The sequence below is a fragment of the Urocampus carinirostris genome, chromosome 4 (genome assembly GCF_059441175.1).
Source record: "Urocampus carinirostris isolate Australia breed hairy pipefish chromosome 4, RoL_Ucar_1.0, whole genome shotgun sequence".
Taxonomy (NCBI): domain Eukaryota; kingdom Metazoa; phylum Chordata; class Actinopteri; order Syngnathiformes; family Syngnathidae; genus Urocampus; species Urocampus carinirostris.
In genome coordinates, this window is record NC_142352.1 from 29,197,273 (window position 1) to 29,224,151 (window position 26,879).

The window sequence follows — 26,879 nt, forward strand, 5'->3', positions numbered from 1 at the left end:
TTTTAACGTCGGCAAGAATTTGTCATTTATCTTTTCAGGTTTTACAGTTATTTAGAGTAAAAGGGTAATAACAGTGCAGAAACTGGCTAGTTTTCTGAATTTGTACAACTGTAGAAACCTTTGTCCCAACACTGGTAAAATAATTGATAATTGTGCCAAAATATATATCGACTGACATTCATTGAGGAAATTTAAGTTTACTCACATGTTTTTTTGCTTCTTTTCTCTTATTGAAAATGTTGGTAGGTTGTCAGATATCAGTAGACAAGAGCTCTTCAGGCAGGGTAACACTTGGAGAACAGGCAGCCGCTTTGCAGAATCCTCATGACCGAGTGATGGCCCTAAGAAGGGTGACAAGTGCAGCCCAAGTTCTGCTTGCCAGGACCATGGTGATGAGAGCCCTCTCGTTGCTTTCTGTCAGGTAGATAAAACTCACATATACTGATAGAAGCTTTTGTTTGGAATTTCTTCTGTGCATTCACTTTAGCAAATTAAACAACACGATAATACTGATGAAAGAAATTAAGATAAAAAGCATACTGCATGCAATAGATTTGAGTAATGTGTCTCGTTTGTCTTTTGTGTCACTCTTGTCCTTCTTTTGTACATCTTCCAACTCAGTGGTTCAAGCTGCAGCCTTGCTGCTGGCCTGGAGTCGCTTGGTTTAACAGACATAAGAACTCTCGTCAGGTTTATGTGCCTGGCAGCAGCAGGCCGGGCTGGACTTTCTACTGATCCTACTGCAGCCTCTGGTCATTCTGAGAGGTCGCGTGGAGCTGCTAAATCCAGCAAACCCATTTCCTGTCTAGCTTATCTCAGCACAGCAGTGGGCTGCTTGGCCTCCAACAGCCCCAATGCTGCCAAACTGCTCGTGCAGCTATGCACTCAGGTAATGTATGAATGTGAAATACTCGAAAAAACAGAAATGCACATGTTTATATCCAGTTACTTAAAAATAGATAAAATCCACAATTATGCTTATAAATATGATATATATATATATATACAACGTATAATGTTATATATATATATATATATATACAGGACTGTCTCAGAAAATTAGAATATTGTGATAAAGTTCTTTATTTTCTGTAATGCAATTAAAAAAAACAAAAATGTCATACATTCTGGATTCATTACACATCAACTGAACTATTTCAAGCCTTTTATTATTTTAATATTGCTGAATTTGGCTTACAGCGTAAGAAAACTCAAAAATCCTATCTCAAAATATTAGAATATCATGAAAAAGTATACAAGTAGGCTATTCAACTAATCACCTGAATCATCTAATTAACTCGAAACACCTTGCGAGGGTTTCCTGAGCCTTAAAAACACTCAGCTTGGTTCAGTAAACTAAATCACAAGTATGGGGAAGACTGCTGATCTGTCTGCTGTCCAGAGGACCATCATTGATACCCTCCATCAGGAGGGTAAGACACAAAAAGAAATTTCTCAAAGAGCAGGCTGTTCACAGAGTGCAGTTTCAAAGCATATCCACAAAAAGTCTGTTGGAAGGGAAAAATGTGGCCGGAAACGCTGCACAACCAAGATTGTGAAGAAGAGCCGCTTCCAGAATTTGGGGGAGCTTCAAAGACAGTGGGCTGAAGCTGGAGTCCAGGTATCAAAACCCACAGTTCACAGACGAAGTTCCCACAGTCAGCAATGGTTTGGGGAGCCATGTCAGCTGCTGGTGTTGGTCCACTGTGTTTCATCAAGTCCAGAGTAAATGCAACTGTGTACCAAGAGATTTTAGAGCACTACATGCTTCCATCTGCTGAAAAGCTCTATGGAGATGAGGATTTCATTTTCCAGCATGATCTGGCACCTGCCCACAGTGCCAAAACCACCAGTAACTGGTGCACTGACCATGGCATCACTGTCCTTGATTGGCCTGCAAATTCCCTTGACCTGAAACCCATCGAGAATTTGTGGGGTAAAGTTAAGAAGAAGATGAAAGACAATAGACCTACGAATGCAAATGAGCATATCCATAGAGTTTTTCAGCAGATGGAAGCATGTAGTGCTCTAAAATCTCTTGGTACACAGTTGCATTTACTCTGGACTTGATGAAACACAGTGGACCAACACCAGCAGCTGACATAACTCCCCAAACCATTGCTGACTGTGGGAACTTCACACTGGATTTCAAGCAACTTGGATTTTGCTCTTCTCCAGCCTTTCTCCAGACTCTGGCGCCTTGACTTCCAAATGAAATGCAAAACTTGCTTTCGTCTGAAAAGAGGACTTTGGACCACTCTGCAACTGTCCAGTGCTTCTTCTCCATAGCCCAAGTCAGACGCTTCTTCCGTTGTCTTGAGTTCAGAAGTGGCTTGACCATGGGAATACGGCTATTGTAGCCCATTTCCCGGACACGTCTGTGAACTGTGGCTTTTGATACCTGGACTCTAGCTTCAGCCCACTGTCTTTGAAGCTCCCCCAAATTCTGGAAGTGGCTCTTCTTCACAATTTTGTTAAGGCTGCGGTCATCTCTCTTGGTTGTGCAGCGTTTCCGGCCACATTTTTCCCTTCCAACAGACTTTTTGTGGATATGCTTTGAAACTGCACTCTGTGAACAGCCTGCTCTTTGAGAAATTTCTTTTTGTGTCTTACCCTCCTGATGGAGGGTATCAATGATGGTCCTCTGGACAGCAGTCAGATCAGCAGTCTTCCCCATACTTGTGATTTAGTTTACTGAACCAAGCTGAGTGTTTTTAAGGCTCAGGAAACCCTCGCAAGGTGTTTCGAGTTAATTAGATGATTCAGGTGATTAGTTGAATAGCCTACTTGTATACTTTTTCATTATATTCTAATATTTTGAGATAGGATTTTTGAGTTTTCTTAAGCTATAAGCCAAATTCAGCAATATTAAAATAATAAAAGGCTTGAAATAGTTCAGTTGATGTGTAAGGAATCCAGAATGTATGACATTTTTGTTTTTTTAATTGCATTACAGAAAATAAAGAACTCTATCACAATATTCAAATTTTCTGAGACAGTCCAGTATATATATATATATATATATATATCATCTCATCTCATTAGCTGCACCGCTTATCCTCAGTAGGGTCGTGGGGGTGCTGGATTCCATCCCAGCAATCATCGGGCAGTGGGCAGGGGACACCCTGAACTGGTTGCCAGCCAATCGCAGGGCACACAGGGACAGACAACTCACTCGCTCATTCACACTTAGGGACAATTTGGACCTGATATGCATGTTTTTGGAACATGGGAGGAAACCGGAGTGCCCAGAGGAAACTCACGCAAGCACGGGGAGAACATACAAACTCTGCACAGGAAGTCCGGTAGCTGGATTTGAACCCACACAGGAGGTTCCCAAGACCTTAGAACTGTGCCGCACACGCGCTAACCACTGCGCCGCCGTGCTGCCCTATATATATATATATATATATATATATATATATATATATATATATATATATATATATATATATATATACTATTTATCATTTGTTTGCATAACTTGTTGAGTTTAGCATTAGCCATTTTAACTGCAACTTTGGTAAGGTGATATAGAACTGCGACACCATTTTTAGCCAACAGGTGCCAAGGTGTCTAAAACCAGTCCTGGAAGTGGCTTCCTTAATCCTGCATCAGCTCTTAACATGCATGCTCCCACAGGTGCTGGATGTTTGAGAATTAGGGGTTCCATGTATTGTGAATTCCCAGGAAGAGTCACACTTGCTCCTTTCACCTGCTGATGTTGGATCACCAAATTGTACAATATTACAGTCTAACAGTTGAACTTAATCTTTTATTTCCAGAATCTGACCTCCGCAGCAACCGGTATGAATCTGACAATAGTGGATGATCCAGTTCAGAGGAAATTCCTACCCAGCTTTCTCCGCGGAGTGGCAGAGGAGAACAAGCTTATTACATCCCCCAACTTTGTAGTAACGCAAGCGCTTGTCGCTCTCCTGGCAGATAAAGTGGCCAAACTCAGACCCGCTTATGACAAGGCTGATATGGAGAAAAAAGGTGTTTAGTCTTTGCGTATATTTTTTTTTAACAGTTGCTCTTTACTTTGCTTGCTGGCCTTTTCTTGTCATAATTTAGAAAAAGAAACTATTAATCACTCACAACATGCACTCATTATTTTTCAGTTTTCCACCTTCATTTACCTTGCTCACGTCATCTTTAGTTTTTTTACATACTGTTTTGTGTCTTGTGTCTCCTTTTACATTCTCTCACGAACCATCTTTTGTCATTTTCTCTTTCATGTCAAGCAGGTCTAATTGCACATTTGTATGCCCATCCTTCCCATAATCCTTCCGCTGTAGGCCCTTTGGAGCTGGCCAATGCTCTAGCAGCCTGTTGCCTGTCCTCCAGGCTTTCTTCACAGCATCGGCAGTGGGCCGCCCAACAGCTGGTGCGCACACTAGCCGCCCATGACCGTGACAATCAGAGCAGGCCGCAGACCTTTGCCGACATGGCAGGGGATCTGCGAAAGTGCTCTTTCATTAAATTGGAAGCGCATCAAAGTAGGGTACGTTGTCCCAAGAATTCATATTTGCCAGATTAACACTGCAGTATTTAATGTTTACGTGCATGTTTCTTATGACATAGGTCCTCACGTGCTGTTGGAGCAAAAAGAAAGGCTTGTTGGCAACTAGTGGTAATGATGGAACTGTCAGGATGTGGAATGTTACCAAAAGCCAGTATACCCTCCAGCAGACCTGCGTCTTCAATAAAGAGTACGACAACAAATCCAACATTTCTTGGCATGTTCTATATGTATACAATACTTTTTTGCTTACATAATTAAGTAATGTCTTTATTTTACATAATACAGTCTTAATTTAAATTGTAAAAATATACAAACAATGCGTGCGTACTTGTTTTCCAGACAAAAGCTGATTTTTCAGTGCATTTTATTTCTCTAAAGTCAGATGATTTAATCGAATTATGAAATAATAATGATAATTCCAGAGGCTGTGTCCTTGAGGCTTATTTTGAACTTTTTTTTTTTGTGAATATTGGTTTCAAAACAAAGTGGAAGAGTTTTTTTTTTTGTGTAAAATTCTCACAAAAAACTGCAAACAAAAAGGTAAATGGATGTTTTTATATTCGGCGCAGTGAGCACGTATTAGAGAAAGGGGAGCGCGGTGTGTGTGCATAGCTCTGCTCACCCAATCAAATTTTCTGTGTGCTTGGCAAACATATTTGGGTATTTAGGGTTTGTTCCGGGTTTTTTTTATCATAAAGTGTCTCTACAGTGAACATAAACTATTTATTGAGCTTCCATAGAAAGGATTCTTACGCGATGTACAGCCAAAATTGGGTCTGTTGGTGTAGCCCCCTTGACGTTAAACTGTAGATAAAATTGCCCTTTATTTACTGGACCGAACAAAATGTATTACAAGTTTTGCTTTGGTTATGCATGTGCCAAATTTTGAACTTGTTGGAATTGGAACGTTATAGAGGATATTTGCACAAATAGCATTTTATCTCTGAGCCATATGTACTCATGAAAAGAGCCATATTTGGCTCTCAAGCTATTGGTTTCCTACCGCTAAACTAGAAGTACCAATTTCTCTCATTGACCAAAATCTCTTTTTTTGTTCCTTTTCAAAAAGACATTTATCGAGATCCCCATTTTCTTTGCCAAGCAGCTCAGACATAAGATTTCAGGAAAGTGTTTTTAATCAGTGATTTGTAAGAAGCAATCATTCACAATCCTTGTGTGGCTTAACTTTTAAATGCATTTTTCTCCATTCTGATGACATATGTATTTGCAATGAACGTATTCTGCACATGAGGGACACTGTTGCTAAATCGTTTCATAATGTGACTCTATGCATAACTTAATTAATGAATTATATATATTTATCTTTTCTGTTTTCCCCTAATCAGTGATGGTTCTTCAGTGGAGGGTCGGACATGTTTGGGATCACCTAGTGATTTTTGTTTGTCTCTACTTGCTTGGAGTGTGACTGGAAAATATCTTGCATCTGCTATGGACAAAATGGTCAACATCTGGCAAGTTAATGGTAAACATTCAAACTATTCTTTTACGTATATGTCTATTTTTCTAATTGGGAATATTTTTAGTGTTTTGATAGAAGAAAAAGAATAATGGAGATACATCAAATGTTTTATACTCACCTACAAATGTGGCATAGTTTGCCACTGTCTATCAAACACATGGTTTTACTGTCAACACTGGCTGCTCTTGTTAAAAGATACCAAATTGCAAGCCGATATTGAGGGGTAAAAATGTAATCTGAATAACGTGGGCAGAGTAGAAAGACCCCTGAACTGGACAACACTGTATTGCTACAAAAAATATTTTTACCACAGCCAACTTGCTTTATTTATTGTAGTAGCACCGTGTCCCAATGTGGGGCCAACTATTCTCTACTGGTGAATCGTGACACGGTACCAAACTTGTGTATTTAAGCAGGCTCCCAGATTTCAGTACTTCATTTTATAGTTGTGATACATCTTAGATGTGAGTACTGTATATATCACTGGGAGATGTCACTAAAGAAAAATGAATGTACTCAGTGCGATTGAATTGTACTTTGTTGGACCATATATACATGCAAACTCCACTTGAACGACGTAATTAGCGATGTGCTGGCAGACTAAGGGTTCATTAATCTGTCCAGAGTGAGTTGGAACAAGTACAAATTAGATGGTGTTTAAATTTGTGAACTGTTTTTGATAATTAGTGGAGTGGCGCATCATGTTGTGAAGATGTTTGAATTACAAATTTTAATGTGTTACAGTACTCATTACCGAGAAAATGTGTATCTTTCCAGGAACGTATTTTTTTGTGGCCCTTTTCTCACAACACTGTTTGTTACACGTGAAACCCCCCTACAGTTTTTGGCATTTTTTATTTTATTTTGTAATATTTGGTACAGTATGTCAGGTATAAATGTGTTCTCAGTGCGATTAGCCATTAAGCTGCCGCTATAGATATTACAATGATTTAATGTTTTATGTCTTCCTTCTTATCAACTCCTTGAAGGTGGTAAAGGCCTTTTGGATGTGCAGCCTCATTGGGTGTCAGCAGTGGCCTGGCCTGAGGATGAAGCAGAATCATTGTGGTCTGGGGAACCCACAGACATGCTTCTAGTGGGTCGAATGGATGGATCACTGGGGCTTATTGAAGTACTAGATTCCTGCAGTATGCACCGCACTGAACTAGAGCACTGCTACAGAAAAGATGGTATGAATTATTTTGTTTTTGTTTGTTTTAACTCGTTCAATTCCAGAAGTTTCTCTCAAATCGGTGCCAGCCATTTTTTGCTATTTTTACTCATTTTTGAAGCAAGGGTCGGGAACGTTTTTGACCCAAAGAGCAAGAAAAGCAAAAATATTATTATTATTTTTATTATTATTTTTTCCTCTAAGGAGCCACACCTTATATTTTAAGACATAATTCAATAAAGCCGTCAAACCAGTTTTCCAGACAAAATCTAGTTCTTCAGCACATTTTATTTCACTGAGTGATGTTTGATGATTTGATCAAATCTATGAATTGAAAATAATACCAGGGCCTGTGTCCCATATCAATATAAATTTAACACTTAAAATTTGTCTCCTTCCCGCTGAGGGACAAGGCTCGTTTTGACTACCTTTTTTTGTCCTAATAGATGGTTTCAAAACAAGGTGCAAGCGAAGTTCTTTTGTAAAAATGTCGTATTTACCTTCAGTGCAGTGCAATATTAAAGTAAAACAAAAACTATATTTTTACGTTTTGGCACTCAGAGACAATACTGCTGAAAACGTATTTGTACGGTATGGCACTGAATGAGTTAATGGTTTTGACAAGATTCTAAATGACAAAGCTAAAACATGTTTCTGTTTGGTGCACATCTGGTGACATTTATGATTAACAAAATCTGTTTTATTTTTAGTTGCTGTGATGAACATAGCCTGGTACAGAGAAGACAAGCCTTTTGCTGTGGGCTATGCTGATGGCAAGCTACTGATTGGATCCAAGGAACCTTTAGAACAAGGAGCTATTGTTGTTATTGATGCTCACAAGGTATTTCCACAAAAACCTTGAAAAGACTTAAAACATTTAATTCCTGCTCAAGACAAAAATATGCATGTCTTTCAGGAATCAATCACTAATATGAAGTGGAATCCTACAGGTCATATGTTGATGACATGTGCCAAAGAAGAGACTGTGAAGCTGTGGGCCAATGTTGACTCGCGTTTTGAACTGGGAGCTGGTTGGCGTTGTCTAATAAGTCTACAACAACCCTCCCCGGTTAATAGCGTTGCTTGGTGCAGCTTGCCTGGATCTGGTCCAAAGCCCCTCAACATGCTAGCTATGTAGGTCATTAGTGAGAAACATGGTGTCGGACTAAATCAAAAACTGCTAGGTTTAAAATTTAATGCTTAAACCGTATATAAAATCCCACAACTACAACACTTTGTGAGGAAAATTTGAGTATCGTTTGAATATCACCCAAAGTTAAGTTTACCAATCATTAATGTTTTAAGTATCCATTTTTTGTACATTGCAGACTTTATGACCAATTATGTATGAAGAAAAATGTTGGCATAATTGTTTCATAAAATCATAGGGCAAATGTTTGAGCAATTTATCTTAAATATAATTAATACTGTGGTTCAAAATAAACATGTTAGGAACTTGTAGAAATACCATTTGGCTAAACACAAATCAACATTAGTTACTTAATTTACCTTAAATCATTTCTAATCTACCATTAGTTGTTTTTAAACGTTCTCTAATACCATGCATCTGAAATGGGGCTACGTAAAGGGTATTTTAGATTTAAAAATACATATAAATAAGCAGCCTTATTAAAGTAATGATTATTTGTTAACAAATTACTTCAATACGATTTTCAATCAAAGCATTCTTATATTTAATGGTTACACTCTACGTAGGAGGTCAAAAACCAACACAATTTATGTGACCCATCCATGGTAACGTTTCATTAAAACAGGGTCATTTTATATAAAACAACACTCAAATGGGTCGTGTTGTGTCATTTCCAGTTTTTTTTTTTTTTTTTTTTTTTTTTTTTTAATTACATCAACTTTAGAAATTGGGTAATTTAATTTGAAACAATCCTTCAATTGATTCATTTTGTACAAAAATAACCTGGAACATTAAAACAAATTGGCCCAACCAGTAGTTGGTTAAATTTTCAACCAAATTTACTTGTTTGGAGAAACATTTCTCTGCGTGTACATCACAAAAAAGATTGACAACTACTGTATTATACACTAATCATCTTAATAATTTTTCACCAGGCAATATATTTTTACATGCCAAACAGCTTATACAGATTTAGTTGTACATTTTAAAATAATCACCATTATTTTTAGCAATTCTTAGAAGAGCTCAAGTTGTCACACCACTGTTATGCTGTAATGCAGTGATTGATTCAGATCACACTTTCATTTTAATCCAGCATGTCATAGATTTCTGAGTGTCAAAAAAAAAGCAAGTCTAGGTTTTTGCTATCAAAAGTTATGGCCTTTAAAAAGAGTGCAAACCAAATGCTGCCTTTAACCGCTAGAGAACAGTAAAGGATAGGGTCTCAGCTTTAGTAGGCCCAGGTAGTTTGATCTGATGTAGTCTTAATTTTAATGCCTTTGCACTGCTAAAACTTTTTGTATTTCTGTTGTATTCACTTTAAACCACTCTCATTGAATTAACGCAGCGGTATAATTTGTAATGTAAATGGTTCATTCAATCATCCATTCAGTTGTTAATTGATTCATTCAAAGCGAGTGCATAAAAACTGGATTTAATTGGTTTGGGCTTTGTGATACCCTTAGATGCTGCCAAAATGGTTTGGTCAGCGTCTGGACTGTTCCACAAGTCATGTCAAACTTCCCAGAAGCCAGTTCCTCAGAATCAGAAGGGTGGTGGGACAAAGAAGCAAATCCTAAATGCACGGTACGTTTTAGAAATTCTTCTAACATAACTAATGCAATATTCTTTTCAGGTCCCGTCTGTTTTGCCTAATATAAAGCAATGGTATTTTCTGACATTTCTAATGTGGTTGTTTTGCAGTCATCACAATGTTCACAAGACGGCCCAGCGTGTATTTTCCAATTGAAGGGCCATATCACGCCCGTGAAAATGGTTGCCTTTAGTCCTGATGGTCTTACTTTGGCCTCTGGGGGTGTTGGAGGCCTCATGAACATCTGGTCCCTAAGAGTAAGAAATGCATGCAGTTAAAAAAAACTACATTTTTTTTACTACTACTACCAATGCCTGTCACAAAGGTTTACATTGCAATTGCTTCCCCAAAATTCTACATTAAACCCTTAAACAAATGTTGTAAAAACTTTTAGCAAAGTTTACTAAACTAAAAGCCAACAACTTGCGTGTACTGATGTATTTACAGTCTTCCCTAAGAAATTCAAAATTAACTTCCTTCTGTGTATTTGTTGAGTTTACCACAAAATTGAGTTGATTGGGCACAATTTAAAAGGCACAAACAAGGCCCACTAGATAATAGTTGACGTCTGAGCCCAAACCAATCATGGAATTACCAGGGTTCACACGCGTGCTTGAAATCCTGGAAAATGCTTACATTTTAATGTTGTGTTTTCAAGTTTAGGAAAATGCTTGAATTTTTGTGTGCAGTACTTAAAAATACTTGAAATTGCCATGATTCCTGGAAGTCTGATTCAATAGACCGCGCATTAAACAAAGAAAAATCTAACAAGTGTGCCTAAAAATGACTCCAGTGATGGCTCCTCACTATCGAGTTGTCGTGTGAAGCATCACTGCCCCCTATTGGTCGCATCCAAAAGGACAGCTGCATCAGACTAGTCATGGGAATTTGGCTTTTTTTCGAGAAGAACCTCTTCAGCTAGTTCTCACTAAGAACGGCCATTTCTTTAGGGGGTTGATATTTATAAAACATTATGCACTGATCCGTTGCTCTTGTATATTATCAATTATAATAAAACATTATGCACAGATCCCTGTCTTTCATATTTTCGGTTAAAAAACGACTATTGCTTTTGTGACCTATTGAAATTTCTTTGTCCTTTTAATCGATTTTGCGTTTGGTGTATTTTTGTATAGTCAAAACATAAGTTTATATTGATTAAGATCAAAGTAAAATACGGGATCCCTGAAAATCACATGAAATATAAATTAAAATGTTTACAGATCAACAAAAATGTAAAATACAAAACAATTTTAGCTTTTTACGCTCCTAACAAATTTAGGTCAAACAACTTAACAGAATCCATGAAAATGCAAAATAAAATATAAATTACAAATATGAAAAAAATAATATTTCCAATTGTGTTTTAACCAATTTAGACACAGATCATTTGTAAAACACACAAAGAAATATAAATTAAAATACAGACACTGCCCTACTTATGAACGATATTGGCGATCGTTTGTAAGTTGAATTAGTTCCTAAGTTGCTTCAGTGCTATATTTTGTATGGAATGTATGTTTAAGGTTTATATCAGTATGTTAAGGGTTGTATAAGTAGCCGGCGTTTGGCTCCAGAGCAAGTTTAGTGGGTCTAGTATCCATCTTTGTTGGCAATAGAAAGCAACTTCCTCTGTCTTTCGCTGATTTTGTGGTGTTTTGTTGACACAATGCCTTTTAGAGAATTTTGAAAGTAATAAAGATTTGCGCATACAAAAGTTACCTGTATTGTTTTGTACTAAAAAATAAACATTTAATAAAATAATATGCTCCATAAAGATAAATAAAGTTTAACTTACTTGAAATGAGCTTCAAGAGTTAGGCTACTTACTCCGTGGTAGAAAGTGGCGGAAAAAAATCGATCCAACTATTTTCTCAACCGCATCAAGCTTTCTTATTCCACTTTCGTTTCAAAAGAAACTGCTTGCCTCTTCTTTACGCTTTACACCAACTATATTGAATGGATTCACAAGATAATAAAGTATAAAAATGCCAAAGTTCTTAGCGCGCAGGAGATACAGTACCGTATTTTTACACACCAACTAGGAAGACAAAGCGGATTTCTTCTTCAGGGTGGATGCTGGTTGAGCTCCCACAGCGCCAGCACACGCCGGTAGCGACGAAAAGATGCACTACATTACCGTCCTGTACTCGGACAAAGGTGCACACAATACAAAATCTAACTTACAGCAATGTCCAGATGTTTTTCGACATCCTGAAAAAAATGTTCGCATCTACCGTTTTTCGTAACTTGAATCTTTGTAAATAGGGGAGCGGCTGGAAGTTAAAAAAAAAAAAAAAAAAAGATAAGCAGTCTCTAAGATTAAAATATCGAATGCACTCTGCATCAACGCCGTTAATTTTAATTGGCTCCTTTTTCGTCCTCTGTATTGAACTACATTATTACCCAACACCAATAGAGCCCTTTAGTGTTTGTAAACAAGTGTGACATCGCAAAGCTGTGCGTGCACTGTTAAAGCAGAATAGCAGAATTCATGTAATTCTTTACCAATAATAATAATAATAATAATAATTTCCTTTGTATTGTCATTCTTTGTAAGAACGAAATGTCGATACACCTGACCCGTTGTAGCGAGCCGATGCAGCCGCAGCCAACAGAGGGCGCCCTCCCAGTCTCAAACCATTGACACAAAAACATCCTACACCATAAATAGGAACCTATCAAAATAGTATGTGCTAGCAGCATGATATCAACTTTATTTTAGTCATCCAAGTCAACAACAAAAAAAAAACGTTATTTTGACCAGTGCTGGATTTATTCCTTTTAAGGTACTAGAAAAAATTGGAAAAATGGCCTTTAAAATGCGTAAAAGGTGCTTGAATTCAGCCCTGAAAAAGGTGTACAAACCCTGAGGTAAAGAAATTATTTTGGCGAACAAATCTGGGGACCTATCTTCGTAATTACACAACAAAGTCTGCAAAGAGGAAACTCCACAAAGCTAGGTGTTCCAAGCTTTGGTCTTGAGCATCGTATTCTAAAATATTTGAGGCTTAACAATTGAGTATGAGCGCTGTCTCATTTTGGTGTTTTATGTAGAATGTGAGATGCAAAGGTTATTTATTCCTTTCAGGATGATCACATAATCTCATGTCATATCAAAAGGTGATTTCAGCTCAAATTTGTCATTTTCTTGTTTCTGGAAATTGCATGTGATGTCTGCATTAGGCTTATCTGAACCTAAATGATTTTTTGGGGTTTGTCAGGATGGTTCAGTCATTCAAACAGTTGTTGCTGGATCAGGAGCCATTCAGAACATTGTGTGGATTCCAGATGTTGGTGTTGCTGTCTGCTCCAACAGATCAAAGGTAAAAAAAAATGTCCCTGAACTTATACTCTACTGTTCTGTGGCTGTAGATACAGTGGCTTGCAAAAGTATTAGCCCTCTAAAAACGTTTTGTCAATTGCCACATTCCATGCTTCAAACTTAAAGCTGAAAAAAAACAGAAAATATTTTCTAAGAATCATCCACATGTGAGACACAATCCTAAAGTGGAACCAAATTATTCCAATATTTCATATTATATCAACAACGGAAAAGTAGGCTCCCTGTTCTCTCAGCTCAACCAACTGGCTCCATAAGTTCCCTGATGACTGCTGAATGATCCGATGTCTACCTAAATGAATAAAACAAATATTTTTGCAAAGCACTGTACAGTATATGGCCAACATAAACCAGATAGGCAAGTTATAAAGCAGGCATGCTTTTGAGTTGGAGGGTCACTGTTTCTTGTTCGATAGTTTGGTACAAAGAACACTGACCTTGTCACTGCATCCTGTGACCTGCACCTATTCCATCAAATAAAACTTATTTCATGAAGGGCTGTATGCTAAATTGACTGTCAAATTCAATTGTGATATCAGCAGTTTCTTTGTTTCGTGCGGCAAGATTATTTTCAACACATTTATATTGAAAATGATGTATCGAAATATTCTAGTTTTAAACTTGTGTTTATACAATTCTGCTTTGTTTTTGTGTTTTCCCTTAGGATGTGTTGGTCGTGTATTGTTCCAAAGAATTCATAGCAAATAACCACGTGCTAGCCACTTGTCGCTCAGCTCTTAAAAGGCAAGGTGTCGTCGGTCTCAACGTAGCGCCTTGCATGAGGGCCTTCCTGGAGAGACTCCCACTTATGTTGCAGGAGCAATATACATATGAGAAGGTGTGGATCTTTTATTTGCTGTCTAATTATTGTGATAAGATCTAAAATTGTGGTCTTTAGTTATCTGTTCATGGATCAATGTCATTTAAACACATTTAATATTATCACCATAGCATTAAAATTGCATTGTCCAGACGGAACATTTTTGCACTTCATCAATTCAATGTCAAAATGGATCCAAATTATATTTTGTGCTTAACTTTAACGTTAACTTTTAAAGTGTCTGCCAACAAATTAGAAAGTCTAAATTTTAGTCTGCTCACACCAAAATATCTGAAATGGAGCCTGTTTCTAGAAATGCTTAGAACTTGAGAATGAATACAAATGATTGAAAAATAAATCTGAAGGGTGACTTTATGCTCTTATCACAGTTTCTTTTTAGTGTAGTATGAAAAATGGTACATGTAAAAATGCTTTTTTCACATACAGTTTAAACAATAACCCAAACCCCAAAAATGATGACAAAGGGTTCATTCAAGCGCGTCTAAGATATGCATGTTCTTGAGGAAATAGCTGAATGAGGCTGCAAGGTTGACTTCAAGCCAGGAGATGGCGGCAGAGCTTAACAAAGTTTCAAATTCCAGACAGCACCTTCAAAATGAATCCTAAATTATGAAAAAACATTAAAGGATTAGGTAATTTTAATCTTTTCAGTTTTTGCTTTTCTTATCTAGCCTTATTCTAAAAATAAAATAAAATTCTCTAAATCGTTTAATTAGAATCATAAATGAAGAGAAATAATGTTCGCAATGAGCAAGATCCTTTAATAAAAAAGGATTAATTTAGTGTCATCAACTACATTATCAGTTGATACACAGACTTAAACACAGTACTGTGAACTGTTCGGATTGCATAGATTCACTTGTTTTTCTGTATGTTGTAGCCTCATGTAGTATGTGGGGAGCAGCTTATCCACAGCCCCTACATGCAATGCCTAGCCTCTCTGGCTGTGGGCCTCAACTTGGACCAGCTCCTGTGCTGCCCACCTGTGCCGCCTTCTCTCCGCTACTGCCCATTTGAGTCTGGCTCTGCCATCTGGAGTGCCAGTGAGTGGGCCTGGCTGGACTGCTTCTCAACAACAGTAAAGGCAGCTGAGGCTCTGGCTCGGGGGGCCAGCTTCCCTGAGTCCTTTGTTGTTCCAGACTTGGAGCCTGTTCCCATAGAGGAAATGACCTTTCTCATGGTATGGCAGGGGTTAATTATTCTAATTTTCAAATGGTAATTCATGCTAAATGATAAATCAGGGTTTGTACGGGTGCTTAAAATCCATGAATATTCTTGAATTGTAATGTCTTGTTTTTTTATAAAGATTGAAAAGAGCTTGAATTTTGAGTGAAGTGCTTGTTAATGCTTGAAATTGTTACCATGTTTCACAACCAGTCTGCTTAAAATGACACCGACGCTGCTCGCTGATGGCTTCGCTTTTACATTGTATTTTCTTTCCTCGTAATAAAAGGCAGCTGGTTTAGTTGGTAGTTTATTGTCCTATGGCAGGTGCTTCCTACACCCTAACAGGCCACTATGACAATGTGAATAAGTGCAAGGATTACATATCAATTATGGACATTTATTATGAGCCATATAAAATCAAGGTAGCGTTTCCTTGTGGTAAATTGCAATCAGAGCAATTTCTTCAACTGAAAATTAAAGCTTTATATTACTTTCATTAAATTAAACGCCTATATGGGGAGACATTTGTCTGAAGCATATGTAATAAGCGTATGTATATTGTTCAGATTGACAAATATATTCGCGATTTACCGTAGATCTAAAAATCACGACTTCATAAATGCACAGGCAAGATTAAAATTTGCGTATATAAATCACAGATATGTGAGTGGCTCTGCAAAGTACATGATTCACACCGGATTTGTTGTTTAAATGGTACTGGAGAAATAGAAAATTGGCTTTGAAAGTCCTAAAAAAAAGTGCTTCAATTTGGCTGTGAAAAAGGTGTATGAACTCTGTAAATAAACTTACTGCATGTTTTTCAGGACAATTCTAAATGGATATCTGGTATGGATGAACAAATTATGTCCTGGGCTACCTCTCGACCCGAGGTAATTCATCTGTTGCAAAAATCTTTTCAAAAAGCTTTCCTAATGCAAGCGCTTAATTTGTCTATTCTCACTAAACTTGATGTTTCCAGGACTGGCATCTTGGTGGGAAATGCGATGTGTATTTATGGGGCGCAGGACGACATGGTCAATTGGCTGAAGCAGGCAGAAACATCTTGATCCCAACCATTGCACCTTCATTCTCACTGTCACAACAGGTATGCATTTGTGCTTAGACTATTGGGATCCATGCTATTATTGTGTCAGAACATCAGCTTTTTTGAGGCCAAAGATCAGGTTGTTACTACTTCAGGTCAACTTGCTTGGCAAGCTTCCCTTTGTGAAATGTTGGGAGAAGTTTGTCTGGTAGTCATAACATTATCTCGTTTAATGCATGCCTACTTGTAGCTACCCATTGTCAACGCTTGTATTCTACTTTCAAAATATTCCACTTTTACTCTGAAATAAGTGAAACTTCCACCTTTCCTATGTGCACCGACCCTCCAAGGATGTTTTCTGAGCCCTTTGTTTTTCAGCCTCTACCCCAGGGGTCTCCAAACCTTTTGTCCTGTGGACCACATTGGTTTAAAAAAAAATATTGCACATTGGCTGGGCCGGAGAAAAAGAGAGAAAAAAAGCTGACTGATGGGGTTTTTTTTAGTGCCGATAGTCTCATATCCAATTTCCTCAGCAATACATGAGGAAAATACATAAGCCAATCCATTGTTTCACATGAGAATCTACTTGCACAAGTTGAGTTTTATTTTTTATTTGTTTATGAAGAGACCATTTCATCAATTTGTTTTGAAACACACTAAATATACAAACAAAAATAATTGAAAATTATATCTCCCTTTATAGCACTACATCTGATCACTTGCATTGAAAAACTCAATACAATAGCACTACTTTACAAGTGTTTTATTGCATTAAATTTAATATATTGAGGAATACAATGTATTTTTAAAAAAGCATTTACAGAAAAATGTAGCCGTCTATTTAAATGTTGGCCATGAGCGCAATAAAAAAGTAGTTTTTATGGGACACACAGGCTAAGAAATCGAGGTGAGTGCAATTTGATGCCGACACTATTTGTTCAGCTATGTCGGTCAGATGGAGGCACTGACAACGTGGTGTTGGAAAAATAAACTCTTACTGAACACCAGCTTGACCCAGAACAAGTTTAAGTTATCTAAAAAGCTTCTTGCCCTGGACTGTCTTGGCTGCCCACCCACATGGGGTATGATTCGGCCTTGTCGATGTGCCAATGCAAAACCAAATGGTCCTAACTGGTTTTGACTGGATAATGTGTGTTGGAGTGCTTATGGATAGGAAGGCATTAAGCCAAAACAGGTAACGCAACATAGCAAACAAAACATAACAAAACTATGAGGCCTAATCTAACAGCACATTTGCTTGTTGCTTTGAAAGATCAGTCGAAATGATAGTTGATTTTTTTCTTTTGGGAAATGGCTGGCACATAGAAATGATGGTGTTAGTTTTTTTTATTGCATTTTCTTTTTTATTGATTTCTAGTTGAAAATATTCGCTGTAGTAGGGGTCATGTCAAAGTAGTAAAAGCAAAATAAAATTTCTTATGGTTTTTCCAGCGATATCTATGGTTTTAAAATGAAAACCAGAGGTTGCTTAGAAAGAAATATCTGAAATTTGTTAATAACACATGTTTTCGACCCACAATTTTCTCTCAACCAAAAAATGCAGTTGCAATATCTCAGCAACTGTTGATTGTATCAAGCAATTGTGGCCTTTTTGTGGCATTAAATAAACTTTTGTTGAATGGGCTTTCATATTTGTGCTTTATGTGTAATCCAAAGTGGAATTGCTGTTTATTGTATGGTAACTGATAGCATCCGCAAGTCAATTGTTTTTTTACTTGCATTTTTTACACCTACACAATATGGATATGAGTTGATATATCTTCACCTTCAGCATTTGTTTTCTCTAGGTCGTGTGTGGACAGAATTGCACCTTTGTTATACAGCCCAACGGGACCGTGTTGGCCTGTGGAGAGGGCAGTTATGGGCGTCTGGGCCAAGGCAACTCTGATGACCTGCATGTCCTCACCGTCATTTCAGCTCTTCAAGGTTGTTTTGAATTTCAGACTTATATTTACACTTTCTGTTTGGGTGCAACTGTTGTTCTGGATAAGAGGGAAAAAAAATTGTTTTGGTATCCCAGCATGCATTGCCCCACTTTGTTTTTACTACAGTGCTCGTAAGGCATTGTCTTATGAATAGTCATCGCCCCCCACGGGTCGCGCCCAAGAGGACAGGTGCATGCCACTCCTAAATGAAAAAAAAATGGGTATTAGTGCAAGGATTTTGTCAGCACAAAAAAGCTTGTTTGTTGGATGACCGAATAGTTATTGTCCACTCTAGTTTGGAAATATTTTTTTTAAGAATCAAACAACAGGATTTCCTTTTTTTCACATTCTGTCTTTCATGGTTGAGGTTTACCTATATTGACAATTATAGGCCTCTTGTTTCAAGTAAGAGAACTTGACTAAATATGTATTTGCTCCATTGTATGAGGGGGAGAGATGTATCTCAAAATCAAACATATTTACGATGTACTCAATATCTAAAAAAAAAACCTTGTGTTTTGATAATTTATCACACAAGATTAAAAATCGCATATGTAAATCACAGATATATTTGTGGCTCTGCAAAATACACGGATTTTGTCGTTGAATGGCACTGGATAAATTAGAAAACTGGCCTTGAAAGTCCTTAAAAGATGCTTGAATTTGGCCATGAGGAGTTCGCCCTGCCTATTAAGTTAGCTGTAACCCTTGGGGTACATTTTTTTGTGTTCATTAGGTTTTGTGGTGACACACTTGGTTACATCATGTGGAAGTGACGGCCACTCCATGGCTCTGACGGAAAGTGGTGAAGTGTTCAGCTGGGGTGATGGCGACTATGGCAAGCTAGGCCACGGAAACAGTGACCGCCAACGCCGACCAAGACAGATTGAAGCACTGCAAGGAGAAGAGGTGGTGCAGGTCAGTCAAGTTCCAAAGGTCACCTGGAGCACATTTTTCTGTATTCAGCCATTACCCATCTTCTATCTATCTGTGATTTGAGGTGAACCTCGTTATGGCACACGATATACAATGTAGAATTGCGCTAACGGTGTTCCTAAAAATTGTGTCATGGCGGCAGGCTTTCAATGTTCTTTTTGGAAAGTCCACAATTCAGAGAGTTACAGTAATCTAATAGATAAAGCAAGCATTAGAACTTTCTTTTTTCCCTGAGAGGAAAAATGTGTGGACTCTGGTCTTTTTCTTGAATTGATAAAAACAGATTTGAGTTACAGTTGAGATACATATGTGGAATAAAACTGAGCCCAGAGTCAAAATGACACCCAAGTTCTTCACATGGTATCAGGTTGTTAAATCATGTGACTTGGGTAAAGTGTCTTTTTGACTTTTTGATTAAAGCCTTTGTTTTGTCCTGGTTAGGCTGCAGTAGATTTTCTGCCATCCATCATTTAATATCTAAAATAAATTTTTAAAAGGTTATTGATAAAACGTGTGTCATTATCAGACACGGCAATATACAATTATCCTCAACTACTGAGAAGTACAAGCCACTCTTATTAGCGACGCTAGTTGTCAATGCACTGGCAGCAGGTGATAAAGCTGCAGTTATATAATGGAAACAAGCGCTGTTTAATATGTTATTGTCAAAATCTCCACATAGGGAAATATTCTTAATCCCACATACTGTACATAGTGTTGTCCTATTTTTTGTGTAATACGTATCTTGCACTTAACCTCCATCAAAATGGATTTCAAACCATTCTTCTTAGATAATTTTATGTATTTGCGATGATATATTTTGACTTAAACAAATAGCATAGCTATCAATATTTTCTTACAACTTTTATATCTACCTTTACAGTCCTTTCGATCATAGGAGATCATTTCTTCCTCATGCTATGAGGCTCTTTAACTCAACCCGGGGGAGTAAAAGCCCACATTAAACCCCACCCCCACATTTGCATATTACCCTATTTTTATTACAGTGTGTATTTTCTGTAGCACTATTTAAATTCTCTCTAGCAAAACGTTATATTGGGTATTTTTGTATTCTATATCTTTATTTTATTATTTTATTTTTCAACACAAGGATACTGCTGGAAGTGTGAATTTCCCTACGGGAATGAATAAAGTATCTGTCTGTCTATCTATCTCTCTATCTATCTATCTATCTATCTATCTATCATGTGTTGTTTTGGATGACTTGCAAGTGCATATTGTCATTTCGGTTTCCATTGTTTTGTTTTGTTTTTTAGTTATATTTTTGCTATTATTTTTTGAGATGGCTATGGGTTTTTTTTCTATCTAGATGTCTTGTGGGTTCAAGCATTCAGCTGTGGTTACAGCTGATGGAAAGCTTTTCACTTTTGGCAATGGTGACTATGGCAGACTTGGCTTGGGAAACACTTCCAACAAGAAGCTGCCAGAGAAGGTCACAGCTCTGGAGGGATATCAAGTTGGCCAGGTCTGCTTTACTGAAGATAAAATTGTTTTTTGTCAACTGTAGCCCATGAATCACCTCTTTCACACCTCAGGTTGCATGTGGTTTGAACCACACATTGGTCATTTCTGCTGATGGAATGATGGTGTGGGCTTTTGGTGATGGGGACTACGGAAAACTGGGACTTGGGAATTCCACTGCCAAGTCTTCACCTCAGGTTAGTCCTGCCCAAAGAGTATGTTATATAGATTTCAGGTATAACCGGATATTTTCAATCCTTAGAAGGTGGAAATGCTGTGCGGAATTGGCATCAAAAAAGTCGCTTGTGGAACTCAGTTCTCTGTGGCTTTATCCAAAGATGGAAAAGTTTTTACATTTGGGAAAGGTATGTTCAAAAAGGCACTGTATTTAAGTGTACATCTAAAATTACTCCAGGAACGGTAAATATATTTTTTAGGTATTATTCTTGGTTTCTCTCCAATCAATTTTATGTATTGCTCTATCTAGATCGTTTGATTGGTTTACCAGAAGCCCGAGCACGGAACCACAACCGTCCCCAACAGGTGCCGGCTCTGTCAGGGATCCATATCCAGGATGTTGCTGCAGGAGCAGAGCACACCTTGGTTCTCTCATCCACAGGGGACGTCTACACTTGGGGCAGTAACTTAGAGGGACAGGTAACTTATGTGTTTTTGTTTTGCTTTCACATGAACGTTTTTTGACTTCTGCGATATTCATGAATAGTAGAAACTATATTCATGCACTGTAACTCATTAACTGCCTTAGATGTCAAAGACACATTTTAACTTGGCTGCCAGTAAATGGGTTTATAATGTTTCAGGCTGCAAAATAGATAAATGTCTTTGTGAAATGTCATCTAATTTTAGCTGGGCCTGGGCCACACTAATCACGTAAGAGAACCAACCCTGGTGACAGCACTACAGAGCAAAGGCATCAACCAGATTGCTGCTGGACGCTGCCATAGTGCAGCATGGACTGCTCCATCTGTGCCACCCCGAGCACCAGGTGAACACACACAATCTGGTTTTCTCTGAGTTAAAGTTTGAATGCATTGACCAACAATTTAATAGCGCCCCAATTGCTATCAATTTAGCAGGGTTGTTACGGCTGCTTGAAATCCATAAAAATGCTTGAATCTTAATGTGTTGTTAAAGATTAAAAAGTTCATAAATTTTGAGTGAAGTTCTTGTTTTACAACAAGTCTGCTTCAAACTTGAGGTTTTGCTTTGCCATTGCAATTCTTCCTTTGGATACATCCGGTTTAGTTTGTATGTCATCATCCTATGAAGTGTCATCGCCCCCTCTGGGCCGCACCCAAGAGGAGAGGTACATACTACACCCAAACAGGGCAGTATAAAATGTGTATTAGTGCAAGTATTACAACTCAATTATGGACATTTATTATGCAAAAATTTATGGTAGCATTTCCCAGTGGTAAATTGTAATGAGAAGGACTTCCTGCAGCTTATAATGTAAGTTACCTAACACCTATGAGGAAAGATTTGTCTCAAAAATATTTATACACGTATTGTTCAGATCCACAAATGTATTTGCGATATACTCAAGATCGAAGTCAAATGTCTTGATAAATACACATGCAAGATCAACAATCGCTAATGTAATCAGCAGATATATTTGTGGATCTGCAAAATACATGATTCAGACTGGAATTCTTTTAATGGTACTTGGGGAATTCAAAATATGTCTATGAAAGTCCTTAAAATGTGCCTGAAGTTGGATATGAACAAGGTGTACGAACCCTGTTTTGGGTAAAATCCCAGCAAGTCCCACTTGTTTCTTAAGTTCTGTCTTGTCTTTATCTGTAACAATTGCTGATATCAGTGCTGTACATAAATAGTGTGGTGTGTATCTACCCTGCCTCACATTCAAGAGTGTAATAAAGCCATATACATTGACCAAACTTTTATTTTTAGGAAAAAGGAAGATAAAAGCCTTTTTAATTAAGCTTCAAATGTTTGAGAACCAATTGCCCTAATATTACCTCATTGATTTGTCGTGTTGCGTGATTTATGAGCCGCTTAGCACATTAGATCAATGCAAATAAGTGATTTGATCTCGTTGTGAAGTTTAGGGTTGTAGTCCGGCAAAGGGTGCTGTTAGACCGTTTTTATAAAGGAATCTTAATTTTTTTTTTAATCATATTTTTAATCGAACATTGCATCATTACGAACAAAATTGGCATTATACAGTCAAAGACAACAGTTAACAATTTTCAAGGGTACAGAAAGTTCTGGAGAAAAAAATGTAAAAATATATAAAATGAAAATAATATCTTTAACACAAGGGGCATATTATTAAGCATATCATATATCATTTGCCCACTGGGAATGTTTATCTTATTCAAAGATTTAACAAAAAAAACATTTGTTTATCACGTTTTAAAAAGTTAGGGTACATTTTTCGTTGGCGGATACAAATTTTGCCACACATAAGATGTAATTTATAGCTCTTTGTTTTTGTTTTGTATGAAAAGTCTAAGTGTAACATGATCTTTGGATAAAGTGCTAGGAAATGTGTATCTTACACATTTGCAGAAGAATAGCATACATTTGAATGTATTTAGTTTGTTTTTAAGTTATTCGACAAAGACTTATTGTTTTGTATTACAGAATATTCTGTTGTTTTGTGCACTATTTTTCTATCCGTCCAAAACATCAATATTTGAAAACAGGTGAAAATTCAAAATGTGTTTTTTTTTTAAATCAGTATCATCGATTAATCGACCGATTCATTGAATATTGAAATCGTTAGTTTCAGCCCTACCTGTATACAATGTGGCATGCCCTGTGCATTTTCAGGCTCTTCAGTCCCTCTGCAGCTCGGTCTGCCAGTAGCGGTGCCCCCTCAGTACGGAGTGCTCAAGGATGTGAGCATAGAGGCGGTTAGAGCTCGACTGCGCCTCCTTTATCACTTCTCTGACCTCATGTACTCATCTTGGAGACTTCTCAACCTCAGTCCCAACAACCAGGTATTCCCCAATAAAGCTACAAACATTTATGGACAGTTCATGTAGAGCCAATAAATATTTTATACAACCATCTGGTATGTTTTATGAAGCAAATAGTCAGATTGAGATCAGAAGTCTTTTTGGACTAATCCAAATAATGGATTACCTGACTATTCGCAAAAATTCACATGGACATTTGGGAATAACCCAATTGGAAGGGGCAAGACGAAAATTGCGCAATTAGAAGTTATATTCACATTGCACTTTCGACATGAAATAAAAGACTATTTTATTAATGTCACTCCTCACAATCAAAGAAGTTCTGTTGTTTCCTCCTTGCTTCAAAAGTGTGCTTCGTTGCCGCTTGAATGCTGATTGCCAGAAGCATAGAAGTGCACGATCGATACAACTGTGGAATTTTCACTGACAGAAAATAAAAGAAAATTGTTACAAGATGAGTTTAGCTTGGTTAGCAAGTTAGGCAGAGTTATTGAAAAAGAAGAATTGGGCGTCAGATGAGCCAAATGGGTTTACATGAACAAGTAATCCAACTATGAACTGACTAACCCATCTCTGTTAGTTAATCTATCAGCAGTCCAAATTATAACATATCTGCGTTATTTTGCATGTTTACATGGCCTTACAAACCCCAATATCGGCAATCAACTTTGATTAAGTGCAATTAAGAAAAAAAAAATCCTGTTTGTCTCTGCTATTTTCGAAATGGTTAGCAAAACGTATATTCACATTTTTCTGCCACCTTTCGTAAGAAAATGCTATAATCACGTATGACTTTGCAGAGTTGCACCTCCCGCTACAACGCAGGTACTTGGGGCATTGTTCAAGGGCAATTAAGGCCCTTGTTAGCCCCTCGAGTATACACACTACCAATGGTGCGGTCTATTGGCAAAACTATGGTGCAAGGCAAGAACTACGGTCCCCAGATCACTGTCAAACGCATCTCCACCAGGTACAGTCTATTAAACCATCTCTTTGCAGTTGTTCTCCACAATAGATTGCTTTTCTCCTTCACTGACATTTTTTGTTCTTGCAGGGGACGGAAATGTAAACCCATTTTTGTACAGATTGCCCGTCAGGTTGTGAAACTGAATGCTTCCGACCTCCGTCTTCCTTCAAGAGCCTGGAAAGTCAAGCTGGTGGGCGAGGGGGCTGATGACGCTGGGGGTGTCTTTGATGATACAATCACAGAAATGTGTCAGGTAGGAAAAAATTGTCCATCATTTGTCCTTAGTTCTATTGGTCATCCTTGATTCACGTTGGTCTCCATTTGCATTTGCAGGAGTTAGAGACTGGTGTAGTGGACCTCCTCATCCCCTCCCCCAATGCCACCGCAGAGGTTGGCTACAACAGAGACAGGTGAGATTTTTTAGTATGATGTAAAAGGGTGCTATTTGAACAGTTTGTCAAGATACCAAAAAGCGTGTAGGTTTTTTGTGTTTGGTAACTGACGAACATACATTAATTTCAATTTGTGTTATTTCCAAGGTTCCTACTCAACCCCTCGTCCTGCTTGGACGAGCACATGCTCCAGTTTAAATTTCTTGGCATCCTGATGGGTGTGGCTATCCGCACCAAGAAGCCCCTGGACCTCCACCTCGCGCCGCTGGTGTGGAAGCAGCTGTGTTGCATCCCGCTGCTTCTTGAAGACCTAGAGGAAGTGGACCTCCTATATGTGCAGACGCTGAAAAGCATCCTACACATCGAAGACAGCGGAATCACTGAAGATAATTTCCACGAGGTGGGAGAACTCAAATAGAATATTTCTGGCCAATTTGGGGTTTTTAGATGCGCCTTGTAGTCCAGAAAATACGATACATAGAATGGATTGAGGTTGGTTACAAAGTGCACTGGATCAGTTACTGCACTAGTAGCCGTCTTGGACTTGCCACTTTCAGCTATCGGGAAGAACAGGAGAATTCCGTCAATGTCAAGTTTGAGCTGGTTGGATGAGAGAAATAATTTTAACATGTATCTCATCTTAATCATGCATTTATTTTCTAGTAAGCTATTTAGCCACATTCTACACAACTCAAACGTCATAGCATGACATCAGGTGAGATGAGTTTTACCATCTGGTGGAATTCACCCTTCCCAAATTTCAAAGTTGTTTGGCCCACCACCGCTCTTCTTCTCTGTAGTGGTAAAATCAACACAGAACAGCAAAATAGAACAGGTCAAACGGAGGGCAAAAAGGTCCTAGGTTGAGCCAAAAGAGCCAGGGAAAGAAAAAAAGAAATGTGGAAAAAAAGACTGTTATAATCCACTTCACTCATCTTGCATTTTTTGCCTCACATCTGTGTGTCTTCAGTTGTGTGTTGTGCCGTGTGTTTGCAGAATTTAGCAGTTAAGTACCTTTACAGAGTAGCTCTCCTTCCCAAAAGCCTTTTCAGATTGTTTTTGTTGCTTTTATCCATACGTAGCAGTATGCACAAAATCCTTTTTTGGGACAAATAAACCTAAAAAAAGAAAAAGACGACAATAAAAAAAGGAGCAACAGGAGAAATAAATCAAATAAAAGTCAAAAAGGAAGAAGCAATAATGAAGGAAGTAAAAACAAGTAAAAGGCTAGAAAAATCAAGAGTACAAGGAAAAAGCTGAAAAAAAAGAGGAAAAGTGTAAAAATGCTAGAAAAGAATAAAAGCTCAGGTAAAGCAAAACGAATATATAGGTTCTTGCTTTTCCTTTACTCAGGTTCTATGCAAACAGAGCTACTCTGCTTTAAAATGTATAAAAACTAGGCTAAGGAGATCACTGTCAAAAACCCTTTAGAGGCCTTCATGCTGATGTACACTGAAAAGGAAATTCTTATGTCTACAGACAAAGACATTGTGATCAACGAAGTTGCAGTTACCTGTGCTTTGCGTGGGAAATGAAATGGTCTGCATTTATATAGTGCTTTTCAAGTCAAGACTTCCCAAAGTGCTTTACAGTGTGCTTCACGTTTCCCAAGCCATGTAAGGCGCTAACCTGCTTATTGGGGGCATTAGGGGTTCAGTGTCTTACCCAAGCTCACTTTGACATGTAACACGGAGGAGCCGGGATTCGAACTGCGATCTCTTGATCCCAAGACGAGCGCTCTACCTCTATATTATAAACTTGTCATTGACACCCTTTTTTGCAAGTTTTCATAAACAGCTATAATTACATACGGTATTCAACAAAGCTTTGACGGACATTCCTTCACACTCTTCTCACCCTTTTAAGCT

The 26,879-nt window shown here is 37.9% G+C and overlaps 1 protein-coding gene across 2 annotated transcripts in view; it reads left to right on the forward strand.

Moving 5' to 3' along the window:
* herc1 (HECT and RLD domain containing E3 ubiquitin protein ligase family member 1) overlaps positions 1-26,879 on the forward strand; it is a 95,181-nt gene that overhangs the window by 64,145 nt on the left and 4,157 nt on the right. The window contains exons 49-76 of one of the 2 annotated variants that reach the window (XM_088334068.1): positions 247-421; positions 622-889; positions 3,786-3,999; positions 4,251-4,507; positions 4,588-4,715; positions 5,875-6,011; positions 6,998-7,198; positions 7,890-8,020; positions 8,096-8,313; positions 9,796-9,916; positions 10,034-10,180; positions 13,148-13,249; positions 13,931-14,104; positions 14,988-15,287; positions 16,099-16,164; positions 16,254-16,379; positions 18,128-18,266; positions 19,002-19,183; positions 20,532-20,687; positions 20,758-20,880; positions 20,946-21,048; positions 21,171-21,340; positions 21,551-21,689; positions 23,504-23,673; positions 24,453-24,622; positions 24,707-24,872; positions 24,953-25,029; positions 25,159-25,411. In XM_088334068.1, coding sequence (XP_088190194.1) covers positions 247-421; positions 622-889; positions 3,786-3,999; positions 4,251-4,507; positions 4,588-4,715; positions 5,875-6,011; positions 6,998-7,198; positions 7,890-8,020; positions 8,096-8,313; positions 9,796-9,916; positions 10,034-10,180; positions 13,148-13,249; positions 13,931-14,104; positions 14,988-15,287; positions 16,099-16,164; positions 16,254-16,379; positions 18,128-18,266; positions 19,002-19,183; positions 20,532-20,687; positions 20,758-20,880; positions 20,946-21,048; positions 21,171-21,340; positions 21,551-21,689; positions 23,504-23,673; positions 24,453-24,622; positions 24,707-24,872; positions 24,953-25,029; positions 25,159-25,411 — 4,613 coding nt within the window. The remainder of the gene's footprint in view (positions 1-246; positions 422-621; positions 890-3,785; positions 4,000-4,250; positions 4,508-4,587; positions 4,716-5,874; positions 6,012-6,997; positions 7,199-7,889; positions 8,021-8,095; positions 8,314-9,795; positions 9,917-10,033; positions 10,181-13,147; positions 13,250-13,930; positions 14,105-14,987; positions 15,288-16,098; positions 16,165-16,253; positions 16,380-18,127; positions 18,267-19,001; positions 19,184-20,531; positions 20,688-20,757; positions 20,881-20,945; positions 21,049-21,170; positions 21,341-21,550; positions 21,690-23,503; positions 23,674-24,452; positions 24,623-24,706; positions 24,873-24,952; positions 25,030-25,158; positions 25,412-26,879) is intronic. The other variant, XM_088334069.1, reaches the window with a different exon arrangement.